The sequence below is a fragment of the Protopterus annectens genome, chromosome 6.part1, assembly GCF_019279795.1.
Source record: "Protopterus annectens isolate FY-2018-M chromosome 6.part1, PAN1.0, whole genome shotgun sequence".
NCBI classification, from domain to species: Eukaryota; Metazoa; Chordata; order Ceratodontiformes; family Protopteridae; genus Protopterus; species Protopterus annectens.
The window spans coordinates 36,486,193-36,500,942 of record NC_056738.1 but is presented as its reverse complement, the minus strand read 5'-3'; the positions used below and the strand labels follow the sequence as shown (position 1 = coordinate 36,500,942).

The following is a 14,750-nucleotide window of genomic DNA, read 5'->3' as shown; positions in this document are numbered from 1 at the left end:
GTTAAATATTGTAGTATCTGAGGAATATTTGGGACAAGAGGGTCAAGGCTGTGAGCCTGGTTCTAGGCACAGAATCTCTTCCATTTATCCAAATAGGTTTTCCTGGTGCTAGGCCTTCTGGCCTCCAGAATGACATCCATAACAGCTTTGGAGAGAGGCACTGCTTGCTTGACTAACAAATCTGCCATGCAGCCAGGTTTAAAGTCTTTAGCTGGCTGTGAAGTTTCTGATTGTTGTGCTGAGTCAGAAGATGTTGGATTTGAGGCAAAATTCAAGGTGGCCCCTGTGCTAAGTTCTTTAAGATTGGGTACCAGTGCTGGCGTGGCCAGTCTGGGGCAATCAGGATCATGTTTGGCCTTTCTTTCCTGGCTTTTATGAGTATCTTTGGAAGAAGGGATAGTGGTGGGAAAGCATATACTTGTAAGTTTTTCCAGTTGAATGAGAGGGCATCCACTTTCCATGCTTGTGGATGGTAAGTCCTTGTGCAAAATTTCTGTAGCTGGCTGTTCATTGAGGATGCAAACAGATCTATGTCCGGGCTCCACCATTTTTGAGTTATCAATCTGAATATTTGTGGATGTATTTTCCACTCGTGCGGATCCATTATGTTTCTGCTTAAGTCGTCTGCCAGTGTGTTTTTCTCTCCTGGCAGGAATTGTGCTTGCAGATGAACTTGATAGGTTAGAGCTGTGTTCCACAAGGTCGTGGCTTGTCTGCAGAGGGGATAAGAATGAGTGCCCCCTTGCTTGTTTATGTACCACATAACTGTGGTGTTGTCTGTCCTTAGTGGTAGTTGCCCTGGATGCAGAAGGTCCTTGAAAGATATAAGGGCATTTTGTACAGCTAACATCTCTTTTTGATTGATGTGAAGATGCCTTTGTTCTGCGGGCCACTTGCCCTGAATACATTTTCCTGCCATGTGTGCTCCCCAGGCGAATCCGAAGCATCTGTTGTCAGTGTTTGCCTGGCTGTGGGTTGAGTGAAAGGTTGTCCCTTGTTGAGGTGACAAGCTTGGAGCCCACCATCGAAACTCCTGTTGAAGGCACGGAATTAGTGGTACAAACGCCAGATGTTTTAGAAGAATGCCCTTGCTCTCTGCTTGAATCAGGAAGTCATCCAGGTACGGATAAATTTGAATTCCTTTCTGTCTGCAAAATGCAATTACTGGTGCCAGGCACTTTGTGAAGACCCTGGACGCAGTAGATAAGCCAAAGGGCAGTGCAGAGAATTGGTAGTGCATTGAACCAGCTATGAATCTGAGGTATCTTCTGCAATTTTGTCTGATAGGGACATGCAGGTATGCCTCCTTGAGGTCCAAAGTTATGAGCCAAGCCTTCTTGCCCAGCATGGGAAGAAGCTGCTGTAGTGTCAACATTTTGAATTTTGGAACATCCAGATAAGTGTTTAGGGAAGAAAGATCCAGAATGGGCCTCCAGGCTTTGTCCTTTCTGGGGAACCAGAAAGAGTCTTGAGTAAAACTTTGTCCCTTGCTCCTGTGTTGGTACTCTTTTGAATAGCTCTCATGTCCAAGGAGTGCTGTTAGTTGTCTTTGAGCCTCTGCCCATTGATTTGGTGGCAGATTTGTTATTCCTTTTAGCCTTGGCAGAGTGTGAAAGTGGAACCTGTAACCTTGAGATACAATGTTGAGAACCCATTTGTCTTTGGTGATCATATGCCAATTGTAACAGAAAAGTGTCAGTTTTCCTCCCAAGGGAGCTGCCAATAGAGAACTGTTTGGCAGCTGTAATGGGAAATCATTGAGGCTGCTTTTTGTAAGGTTGAGGCCCGTCTTCCCCTTCTTTCTGGGTTGATGCACCCCATTGCCGAGGCCTACAAGGACCTTGTGGTTGACCTCTGCCTCTTGGACATCTGTATCTGCCCCTTTGAGGTCTGTCTGTAACTGGAAAGGACCAATTCTTTGTTGGCCAATTTCTGCTAAATCGAAGAGGCTGAACCTGTAAGAAATCCTTCACCGTTTGCATAGATTTTGCCTTATCCTCCATTTTCTTTAATACCTCTTCTGTCTTAACTCCAAATAAAACATCCTGCTGCAAAGGTGCATCCAATAATTTTGCTTTAACCCGGAAAAACCAAAAAAACCCCTTGGGGGTCGGAGGCCCCAAAAAAGTAAGGGGGGGGCCAATTTGAAAAAACCCCAAAATTTGGGGTTTTTTCTCAAAAAAAAAACGGTTGGGGGGGGCCTTTTTTGGAAAAATAAAACCCTAAAAGGGATTAAAAAAAAGGGGGGGGGGGGGGGGGGGGGGGGGGGGGGGGGGGAAAGGGGGGGGGGGGGGGGGGGAAGAGAAGAAAAAAAAAAAAATAAAAAAAAGAAAAAAAAGTAAAAAAAATTGGAGGGAAGGGGGAAATAAAAAGGAAGGGGTCCCCCTGGGGCCAAAAAAAAAAAAACCCCGGGGGCCCCCCAGAGCGTCTGGGGGATGGCCTGATAGAGGGAAGAGGCTGAAGAAGTCTGGACATTTGCTGTTTTGGGGAGTAGCAAAAGATCGCAACATGGGCGACCCCATTCCAGAAAAATCTCTTCCGCTATGGATTGCTTGAGAGACCACTCGTGAGGCATGAGAATAGCTCTGCTCAATCTGTCGCTATAATGTTGGTTTTCCCAGGGATATGCGTTGCTACAGAAACCGATGCGAGAGATCGCCATTGCCATAGTCTGAGCGCTTCTCGACACAAGGGGTAGGACTTGGTTCCGCCCTGTTTGTTGATATACCAAACTACAGACATGTTGTCTGTGTGGACTGCAATTGTCCCTATGGGAAGAAAGTCGTTGAGGGCTTGCAACGTTAAAGCACTGCTCTCATCTCCAGGACATTTATGTGCAGATGGTACTCGAGCGGTTTGCCACGTCCCATGAACCATCCTGCCCTGATAATGACCCCCCCACCCGATCAGGGGGGCATCCGTGGTGACAGTGGGTATCGGGGTCGGAGGTACAAAGCACCTGTCTTGGGGAAACTGAGGCGATGTGATCCACCAAGCAAGATGTTCGTTGCACTTGTGTGTCAGCAGAATTTCGTGTCGCATTGGGAGTTACTGGTATGACCACTGTGTGAACAGCATCCACTGAAGGGGGCGCATGTAGAACCCAGCCCGGGGGAGAAGAGTAATGGCCGCAGCCATGAGACCTAATACCTTTAGAACCATTCTGGCCTGTACTTTCTTGCTGGCCAGAATGATCCTGACATGAGTCTGAATGTCTGAAACTCTTTGTTCTGTAAGGGTAGCTGACATCCGAACAGTGTTTAAGTTTGCGCTATGAAGGTAATAGACTGGCAGGAAGCGATAAGGATGACTTTTGAAGTTGACTGAGATGCCCAAATGAGAACAAAGGTCTATTGTGTAATCCCTGGCTTGTATAAGCTGATGCCTGGTGGTGGCTGACAGGAGCCAGTCGTCGAGATATGGAAACACCTGGAATCCTTGACGTCTCAGGTGAGCCGTGACCACTGCCATGCATTTGGTGAACACTCTGGGGGCTGTAGTGAGACCAAAGGGCAGGGCTCTGAACTGGAAATGACTGGACCCCAGCAAAGCGGAGAAATCTCCTGGAGGCGTCTGTGAATTTTGATGTGATAGATGCATCCTGAAGATCTATTGAGCACATCCAGTTGTCCTTCTGTAAGAAGGGCAGAATTGACTGAAGAGTGACCATTCAGAATCTTGTCTTCCTGACAGACTTGTTGAGTCTGCTGAGATCCAATATTGGTCTCCAGTCTCCCGTCTTTTGGGGACCAAAAGAACCTTGAGTAGATTCCGGCTCTGAATGGTCTATTGTAACTGGCTGAATGGCTCTTTTTGCAGTAGTTTCGCGATTTCTAACTCTGCAATGTCCCTTAGACCGGGTGGTACATCTGGAAGGAACTTGAGGGAAGGACTTTCCTCGAAAGGAATTATGTAACCCTTGGATATGATCGACTGTACCCATCTGTCTTGAGTGAGGAATGCCAGGCTTCTGGGTACAGTGATAATCTTCCCCGACTGCCTCCAAGGAGGGACAGCCGGGCAACACCTCAGGGATGCTGAAAGGGCTTATCAGAGAGGGCTCCCTGTTTCCCTGGTTCTTCGGACCCCTCTGCCTCTAGGCGGCGTCTGTTGTTGTTACCCCCTCTGCCTCTAGGGAGTAAACTGACCACGTGAATCCGGGCGTGACTCCTTGGGATTCGGAACCACATCTTCCCACGCTTCTGACCTTTGGGATAAGGCCTAGAAGGGGTGGAAAAACGGACTCCAACAGCAGAAAGAGTCTTGCGGTCCTGCTCACACCTGGTCAAGGTCTCCTTCACCTGAGGGCCAAACAAAGCTGACCCATCAAAGGGAGAATTTGTGAAGGACGCCTTAAAGGGATCCGCAAAATCACATAGCCGCATCCAGGCTTGGCGTCTAAGAGCCACACCTGTGCCTGCGGCTCTACTCGCTCCATCCGCAGCATAAGATATTAGCCGCATGGAGGAGTTAGCAATGGAATTGAGGGTTCCTGGCTGCGAAGCAATCTTTTCTTGAGGCCCTGCAGCTGTAGGATCTGAACTACTTCTCCCAGCTCCTTCAGGATATCTCTGGAGTCTGGTGAAGTGACAAAGATAATTCAGCCATAGCAAAGGTCGCTGAGGAAAACATCCGCTTGCCTACCTATCCATGGTCCTAGAGTCCTTATTAGGAGGATGGACGGCACGGAAGGATCTGCAAGTTCCTTTTGGTGGCGCAGCCACCACCATGGCATCAGCGGGACACCCTTGGTAAGGAATTGTTTGTCACTAGGGCAGTGATAAATTTAGAAGGCCTCCTAGGGACTGGCTCTACAGAGTCAGGAGCTGTCCACGCCTTTCGTGCAATAACCTGCATAAGGGGGTCGAAAGGCGGTGACACCCAGGAGGTGGAGGGCCGAGATCCAAATGCCTCTAGGTATACTGACTCATCCTCAGAGGGATTGTTGGTGGGCCAGTTTCCCCTCTGTTTTAGAAGTTCTAGGATGTCTGAAAAAGAGACATCCTCAGAGAGGATCTAGGGGATCCCTCTGACTCATCAAAGTCAGTATCGGTGACAGACTCGGGGAGTCTACATGCTTCCTCTTACAAGTCCTCTTCCTAGGAGGATCTCCCGAAACATCAGGAGAATCCTCGGAAGAGGGGAAATTCCCAATGGGGAAACCTGAGGCGGAGGATCTCTGGGTCCTGTAGCAAGAGAAGTGGCAGAGATGTCAACAGGTACAATAGAGGGAGGAGCCACGGGAAGAGACTGCTGACTGATACCAGTGGCCAGTACACTCTTCATCACCTCGAATGCTCCCCTCCCAGGCAGGTCCGAGAGAACCCGCTCGAAGAGCTAGGAACTCCAGGGCCACCGAAGGGAAGTCTCCGAGGCAGATGTCGGAGCCGAGGCTCACCAAGGCCGAGGCTCCAAGGGGAAGAGCGGGCTCGGACAAGGGTCCGATGCCACTCACCCCTCGGAGGAGACCATGGAAGCCCGACCACGAATCCCTCTAAGGAAGAGGAGATAAGAGTAGGGGCTGAAGGAACAGAAGGGGTATCCGCCCTCCAGCCGTAGCAGTAACCATGCCCGAAGACTCCAACTCCAAGCTCTGGGGTAGAGTTGAAGGAGGAACTGTAATGGTGTGGACCAACAGTCGTCTGCTGAGACGGACTGTGTAGCATTTGGGCCAGTACCTGTGACTTGAGTAATCTACTGACCACTCTCTCTAGGTCATGATCTGACAACCTGGATGACCTTGAAGATCGGCTCCGATGGCTCCGTTCCGATAGAAGGCGGCGCGAAATATCGGCTCAAGGAAGGAGACCTCGACCTCTTCCTGGAATAGGCCATCGGAGCCGATACTACAGATCCTGTCGGCAATCGACTCGGAGCCGACAGGCGTCTCGATATCGGCTCCAGCCGGAGCCGATACAGCTACAAAGTAACGGTGTCGGAGCCGATCGGAGCCGACACCGATGCCTACCACATGGGTGTCGGAGCCGATCGGGCCGACATCAAGTGGTCAAAACAGATTCGGCACGATAGCCACCGGCGCCGAAGCTTTGGATTCAGAATCGGCTCCAGCCGGGCGATCTCGACTCAAACGGCCGAGCCGAGGCCGCAGGCTTAGAAACAGAAGCCTGGGCCTTGGCAGTTTTAGTTGATTTTTGTGGAGCCGACTTAGCGGAGAGCCCTCCGGCTTAAGAAGACCCTGAGAATCAACATTATCTCTCCTGCAGGACTCTCTGGCTGAAGGAGTGACAAATAGCACAGGAGTCCTGCAGGTGAAGAGGGCCCAAACAATACAGGCAAGAAGTGTGACCGTCTGTCAGAGACATCTTCTGACAGCACGAGTCACACTTCTTAAAACCTGAAACCCTCTCCTTTGACATGGTGCAAACACACACACACAGACACACCAGTCAAAATTAAATTAAACAAAATACCAAGAGGTATTTTATAAAAACACCAACACACACACCCTAACAGGGTGGGATAGGGAAAATTGACTAACAAAAATTAAAAGAGACAGGGATTTCTGTCAGAAAAAGGGTAGAAATAGATTTAAACTATCAAAAAATTAGTTTTAAACTAAAAGGGGCTTGAAAAATCACAAATGTGAACTACTTACCAGGAGCTGGTAAAGAGAAGACCTCCCAAGCGAAGCGGCAAATGAGATCTGGGTACTTACTGCCTTGCATCATGGGATATGGGGCTGCCTCGAGCTGGTAAAAGGAGTTCTCGAGCTAAAGCAAGTGCCGAGTCGGAGCCGAGGATCGGCTCCGAACCCATCAAGCAAGAATGAAGGCGAGATTGACAACTTAACATTGATGAAAGGTTCCACTGTCATTAGTGCCTGTAATTCTGAAACTCTTCGTGCTGAGGTTATTGCCAGGAGCAGAGCAGTTTTCCAAATCTGCTGAGTTAGCTGGCTCAAAAGGAGGTAAAGTTAATTTTTCCAACATGAAGTTGAGGTCCCAAGTTGGAGTTGGTGCTCTACGGGGTGGTCTTATGTTTTTAGCCCCTCTGAGGTACTGTTTCAGCAAAGGATTAGAAAAAATAGGTGGGTCCGTGTTGTAATGAGCAGAGATGGCAGAGGCGTGGATCTTAATGGATGAGAAGGAGAGGCCTTTGTCCAGCATCTCAGTTAAATATTGTAGCATCTGAGGAATATTTGGGACAAGAGGGTCAAGGCTGTGCGCCTGGTTCTAGGCACAGAATCTATTCCATTTATCCAAATAGGCTTTCCTGGTGCTAGGCCTTCTGGCCTCCAGAATGACATCCATAACAGCTTTGGAGAGAGGCACTGCTTGCTTGACTAACAAATCTGCCATGCAGCCAGGTTTAAAGTCTTTAGCTGGCTGTGAAGTATCTGATTGTTGTGCTGAGTCAGAAGATGTTGGATTTGAGGCAAAATTCAAGGTGGCCCTTGTGCTAAGTTCTTTAAGATTGGGTACCAGTGCTGGCGTCGCCAGTCTGGGGCAATCAGGATCATGTTTGGCCTTTCTTTCCTGGCTTTTATGAGTACCTTTGGAAGAAGGGATAGTGGTGGGAAAGCATATACTTGTAGGTTTTTCCAGTTGAATGAGAGGGCATCCAATTTCCATGCTTGTGGGTGGTAAGTCCTTGTGCAAAATTTCTGTAGCTGGCAGTTCATTGAGGATGCAAACAGATCTATGTCCGGGCTCCACCATTTTTGAGTTATCAATCTGAATATTTGTGGATGTATTTTCCACTCGTGCGGATCCATGATGTTTCTGCTTAAGTCGTCTGCCAGTGTGTTTTTTTCTCCTGGCAGGTGCTTGCAGATGAACTTGATAGGTTAGAGCTGTGTTCCACAAGGTCGTGGCTTGTCTGCAGAGGGGATAAGAATGAGTGCCCCCTTGCTTGTTTATGTACCACATAACTGTGGTGTTGTCTGTCCTTAGTAGTAGTTGCCCTGGATGCAGAAGGTCCTTGAAAGATATAAGGGCATTTTGTACAGCTAACATCTCTTTTTGATTGATGTGAAGATGCCTTTGTTCTGCGGGCCACTTGCCCTGAATACATTTTCCTGCCATGTGTGCTCCCCAGGCGTAATCCGAAGCATCTGTTGTCAGTGTTTGCCTGGCTGTGGGTTGAGTGAAAGGTTGTCCCTTGTTGAGGTGACAAGCTTGAGCCCACCATCGAAACTCCTGTTGAAGTCACGGAATTAGTGGTACAAACGCCAGATGTTTTAGAAGAATGCCCTTGCTCTCTGCTTGAATCAGGAAGTCATCCAGGTACGGATAAATTTGAATTCCTTTCTGTCTGCAAAATGCAATTACTGGTGCCAGGCACTTTGTGAAGACCCTGGACGCAGTAGATAAGCCAAAGGGCAGTGCAGAGAATTGGTAGTGCATTGAACCAGCTATGAATCTGAGGTATCTTCTGCAATTTTGTCTGATAGGGACATGCAGGTATGCCTCCTTGAGGTCCAAAGTTATGAGCCAAGCCTTCTTGCCCAGCATGGGAAGAAGCTGCTGTAGTGTCAACATTTTGAATTTTGGAACATCCAGATAAGTGTTTAGGGAAGAAAGATCCAGAATGGGCCTCCAGGCTTTGTCCTTTCTGGGAACCAGAAAGAGTCTTGAGTAAAAACTTTGTCCTTGCTCCTGTGTTGGTACCTTTTGAATAGCTCTCATGTCCATGAGTGCTGTAATTTGTCTTTGAGCCTCTGCCCATTGATTTGGTGGCAGATTTGTTATTCCTTTTAGCCTTGGCAGAGTGTGAAAGCGGAACCTGTAACCTTGAGATACAATGTTGAGAACCCATTTGTCTTTGGTGATCATATGCCAATTGTAACAGAAAAGTGTCAGTTTTCCTCCCAAGGGAGCTGCCAATAGAGAACTGTTTGGCAGCTGTAATGGGAAATCATTGAGGCTGCTTTTTGTAAGGTTAAGGCCCGTCTTCCCCTTCTTTCTGGGTTGATGCACCCCATTGCCGAGGCCTGCAAGGACCTTGTGGTTGACCTCTGCCTCTTGGACATCTGTATCTGCCCCTTTGAGGTCTGTCTGTAACTGGAAAGGACCAATTCTTTGTTGGCCAATTTCTGCTAAATCGAAGAGGCTGAACCTGTAAGAAATCCTTCACCGTTTGCATAGATTTTGCCTTATCCTCCATTTTCTTTAATACCTCTTCTGTCTTAACTCCAAATAAAACATCCTGCTGCAAAGGTGCATCCAATAATTTTGCTTTAACATGATCTGGTAACGTCTGTTCTTTTAACCAAGCATGTCTTCTAATGACAGATCCTGTAACTGCTGCTCTACAGGAGGCCTCTAATGAATCAAAACCACATTGCAAAGTATGTTTTCCCACTTGTTCAGCTGCATGCAATAAATCCTACATTTCTTTATAATTAGGAGAATCTGAGTTTGGAAGCATTTTTTGTTTTAACTGAGACATCAAATATTGCTGATATTTTAGCATGTGAAACTGGCAATTTAAGGCCTTCATAGCTAAAGTTGCAGATGTATATACTTTCTTCCCCCATCTGTCTAATGCTCTGAAATCTCTGTCAGAGGGGACTGGATTCTTCGCTGAGGAGGCCTTTACCCCTTTGGGGCCCCAAGAAATAGTTTCAGGGTCAGCAGCAGGGCTTTTGTAAAGAAATTTGTGAGAGTTAGGGACTCTGTAGTATCTATCAGGCTTAACTGGAGCAGGAGGTAAAGAATCAGGATTTAAACTGGATTCAGTATAAACATCATCCACAATATCTAACACTGGTGGAATAGCAAGGGGACTGTGTTGAGGTAATAAAAGGAAATCTCTGAGCCTTTTATTGGATTCTGAATAATCCTGGCCCTCCCAGTGGAAATACTCCCTCATGGTATGTAAGGTTTCCCCAAAGGAGTAGTCCTCTGGCGGAGAGGCTGAAGGAATTGATTCCTCAGCATCAGAATCTTCATAAGGGGGTAAAGAGTATCCTAGGTCTGAGGATGAATCTGAAGAGATGGATACCTTGTCGGATGAGTCATAGTCTGCATCCTGTCTAGGCCTTTTGTCAGGAGGGGGATGGGACCCCCTGATCAGGGTGATTAGGTCTTCGGTCATTTTTAGCATTTGTTTCTTAGGCATGAAGGCCTGTCCTGGTGAATGTTGAATTTGTTTCTTTGTTTTTAAAGGAGTTTTAGACTTTGCAGAAGATTTAATGGTTAACTGAGTGGGTCTGAAAACACCCTCTGAAGCTACGGGTTGTTCAGCTACTCTGGATCCCTCTCTGAAGGGTTAGTCTCGGTAGGCTGTAAAACTGGTGTGTCCAAAGGCCCAGCCATCTCCACGTGGGAGTCAGAGGAGGCCTGAGGTTCTAAAGAAGTGGTCGTCAGGGGCTGTGAAGGTGCCTCGCTGAAAACCGGAGAACCAGCGACTGGCCTAGAAGAGGCTTCGTCGTCAGTTTTGGGCCTCGGATGCCTGTACTTGTCTTTGCGCTTTTTGTGAATTCCGGTCGTCGGTAGTTCCAACGGCATGGTATAATTGAATTTTCTGCCAAAATAATGTTGGGCAAAATCAAACCGACGTTTAATAGTGCGCTTGTTAAACCTAGCACAAAACCGACAACCTGTGACATCATGGTCTGGGCCTAGGCATGGGCTACAATAAGAATGGAAATCCTTATGTGGTATTTGTTTCCCACAAGAAATACAGTTATTAACTTTTACTAACATTGGTCTGAGGCAAGAAAAAGTTTCCCCAACGGGGTACTTAGCTTTGTAGAAGACTTCGGTTCTGGATTTGGAAATGAAAATCTCAGGAGTCGGCCGACCGGCACTTGCGAACTGCTTTTGCTTCGGGCACCGCACAGCAAGAAAGACTGAAGAAAATGGCGTCGGCTGCATCTTATATACCCCTGTCGCACTGACGTCAGGGAAGAAGCGACAGCAACCGACGCCGGACCAAGACTTTGGAACTCAGGCCGACTGAGGGACCGCCTGACGGCAGGATAACCCAAGTGTAATGACTGCAGCAGTGTAACACGATGAACATCAGCTCCTTGCCCCTGGGTTTCAATTCATACATATACCCCTGGTCCTGAGTATGTAGCCAGACATGGAAAGCTAGACATTAAGGTTCTAATGTAGGACACTCTGAATATATGCTGGTATCCCTATTAACCCTCCAACCTTTCTTATTAAACTGATGTGCAAGTACACAGTTTTAGATGGGTTGTAGCAGTATCTTTTGCCTCTTGTGAGTTGCTGATACCTTATGATTGTGCTCATATAGTACCCAGCAACCCCCTTTCAAATAGCCATGTGTATATGCTGCTACCAAAATGTGAACACAATAAACAAAACAGACAACAAATATGAGCTAAAAGAGGGATGTAATGGTGAATACATGCACACATATTTTAAATGAATGGCACAGTGGTTCGAACTGACAATTTACAGAGTTTTGTTTTCTCCAGTACAGCTTCTGGCAGGAGTATGCTCTTTGTGGAGTCTACAAGTTCTCATGGTGCTTGTGTGGGTTTTTGCTGGGTACTCCAATTTTCTCAACTCCCAAAGAAGTAACAAAGGTGAATTGCCATTCCTTTCAAGTGCCTACAGGTGTGTGCACATGTATGTGGGCACATGCCACATGCTTCCTGCAATGGGCTGGCACTCTGTCCAGGATGAAACTCTATGCACCTACTGATAACAGGGTCAGGCTCTGGGTCCTCCATGACCCTGTAAGGGAGTAACTGGGGAATGAATGAAAAGATAAACAGAATACTAACAAAAATAATTGTACAGTGTGTTGATGAGTTTGAGCATGTACCACTGTATTATTAGGTGCTGGCATTTAAGCACACATTATTTTGATTACACAGCTGCAAAACCTAATTACATGAATCCAAATTCACAGTACCTCATATTCCTGAACAGATGCATAATGCTGGGCAACTTTAAAATAGTATTGGCTTGTAGTTTTGTCGTCCTGTAGTTCTAGGATATGAAGTGCCTTTTTCCACTGTCTGGCACCCAGTGCTGCTTCAATAGCCTTTATAGTACAACTGCAAAAAGAACAAAAGGTACTCTATACCATGGTCAAACCAAACCAAACCAACCAATCAAAACCAAGAAAAAAAACTTTTTACTATTGCTAGTAAATCCTGAAGTACAACAGAGGAACATAGGAACAATAAATATCAGGGCTTATAAATAACCCAGAGAATTAGTGCAATTAATAGTTACTTAAAAACATTATGCAGGTGAAAAACATATTAAATCACTTTTAAGATTTAAAAAGAGTAGCAGTGTAAAGGAAAAGGGTTGGCCACATGACTTATTTTGTGTATGTTCTTGTTTGCCCCATGATCCACTGCAACCATAAGCTGGACATGAAATGCCCTGGTTTAGCAGCTTTTACTGTTAATCTGTGGTGCTCTGTAGGATGACAAGAATAAGGTGTTAATATTAGTGAGAAATGTAAGAACAGAAACCATGTCTTACCGTGTTCGTATCTGTCATCCTTGTCTTGAGGTACCCAGACAAGAAAAAAAGGGTCACACTGTTGCATCATATACCTTTATACACATACTTGTATGGGGACAAGTTGTGCTTCTGCTTTATGCAAATGTATCTGTCTTATGTGAACACCTAAAGTACAGCCCAAAGCAGCTTGCAAAATGGTAACTAACACTTGCCACATTTCAAACAGTTTGGTAAAAAAATCCAATGCAGGGTAGAGTTAACCCATTAAATGTGTTCTCCTAAAATATGTAAGTGAACGGCTTAGTTTGAACTTTAAAACAAGGTTTAAACAAATGGGCTGAACTGGGTGTTTGGCTTCTGTTGCTTTTTCCTACTTCTTCTTCTTCTTCTTCTTTCGGCTTTTGCTAGTTAGGGGTCGGCAGAGCGGATCACCTGTCCACTCATGATTGGCAGTGGAGTTTTACAGTGTTGAGTTGCCAGCCCGGCACCCAACCTTCCACAGAAGGGACACACACAAACACGCACTCATGCCTAGGGCCAATTTAGAGTGTCCAATCCACCTACAGCATGTCTTTGGGATGTGGGAGGAAACCGGAGCACCCGGAGGAAACCCACGCAACCACAGGGAGGACATGCAGACTCGCACAGAAGGCACCCCAGCCGAGGATCGAACCGGAGAACCTCTTGCTGTGAGGCGGCAATGCTAACCGCTGTACCACTGCAGCCGCCCTAGCAGTAATTCTAAATTTTATTTAATTTTTTGTACATATGGTATAAAATTCCTTATTTTTTGTCCATTGCATGCTTTCAAGAATAACTTATTATTTTTGTTAGAAAAACACTGTTGAGCATTTAATTTTTTCATTGCACATTTTTAAGAAATGTTTTATGAAGTTTTACTTCTGAGATGACAATGGTAAATTAATTTTCTTCTAAGTCAGGCAATCTTTTTCAAATGTACGTATGTGCATATATTATAATATATACATATAAAAACACATAAATGTTAGTCTCATGAAATACTGTCTCAATTTGAAAAGGGTTGTTCTCACTGTAAATGACCACTTACACTGAAAGTAGGCTGTGAGCAGGTGTTTCGGAATTTGGTCCCGTTATGAGCCTGTTTAGAGACAGGTCTTACACTGAAGTAAGTCACACTAAGAGCAAGAATTTCGGAATCAAGCAGACTTGCACTGAGAGCAACTCTTTTGGAGTCTGGCCCACTGGACACTTTGAGAGGGATGGAAAAAAAACAGCAATCTTTTTAGGAAGAACATAAAAAGATTGAAAAAAATGTTTGCAAGGGGGACAAGTCCCCTATGTCTCCTAAACCCCCTGCTAATTATATATACCAGCTCCAAGACTGTGCAACAGCGGGGCAAGAGTAAATTCCTAAACCTTACTGTAGTACATCTCACACAGAAAGCAACTGTGAATTTATGGAAATTATACTAGAAAATAATTTCATCTATTTCAATGGCAAATTTTTTAAGCAGAAAAAGGGTGTAGCAATGGGGACTGCTTGTGCCTCCAGCTATGCCAACATTGTTTTGTACCATTGGGAGAATGAATTTATTTTCTCCACACATTGGGTCAGGCATATTAGTCATTATAAACGATACCTTGATGACATATGTTTGCTCTGGAATGGTACCTTGGACCAATTTCTTGATTTTATGAATTACATTAATTCCACCACCTTTTTCTTGAAATTCACCTATAATGTAAGTCATGATTCAATGAACTATTTGGACATTACTCTTTCCAAGGATACTCACAACGGTACTTTCCAGTACAAAGTTTACAGAAAAACGTCTTTTTCGAATTCCTATCTACACTTTGACAGTGGTCATCCTTTTTATCAGAAAAAAGGCATAGTCAAGGGACAGTTTATACGTGCCTCAAGAATGTGTAGCACAGGGGAATATTTTTTAGAAGAGGTGAATTTATTAAAGCAGCTCTTTGGAGAAAGAGGGTACCCAGCACATTTGGTCAATGAGTTAGCCAAGGAGGTTATTGCTGGCAGGGATGATGTATACTCCCCTTTGTTGGGGAAAGGGACAACACAGGATACTGGTTCAAAATCTTTGGAGAAGTTTGATTCTCACAATAGCTTTGTTTACAATTTTTCAGAGGATTCTTCCCAGGTAGAACAGTCAATTTTAAGATTTTGGCCTATTTTAAAACAGCATGAAGAGCTTAAGCAAATAATCAATGAGCATCCCTCTTTTGTTAGAAGGAAGGACAGGAATCTTAAAGGGTTGTTTGAAGGAAGACCTAGAGTTGGTGGCAAGCGAACTTGCCCCAAACTTGGGACTTATAGTTGTG

At 45.6% G+C, this 14,750-nt stretch overlaps 1 protein-coding gene across 2 annotated transcripts in view; it reads right to left on the bottom strand.

Moving 5' to 3' along the window:
* Nucleotides 1-14,750, bottom strand: part of IFT172 (intraflagellar transport 172) — a 3,348,311-nt gene that overhangs the window by 1,796,240 nt on the left and 1,537,321 nt on the right. For both annotated transcript variants that reach the window (XM_044075467.1, XM_044075468.1), the window contains exon 25: nucleotides 11,857-12,001. In XM_044075467.1, the coding sequence (XP_043931402.1) occupies nucleotides 11,857-12,001 (145 nt within the window). The remainder of the gene's footprint in view (nucleotides 1-11,856; nucleotides 12,002-14,750) is intronic.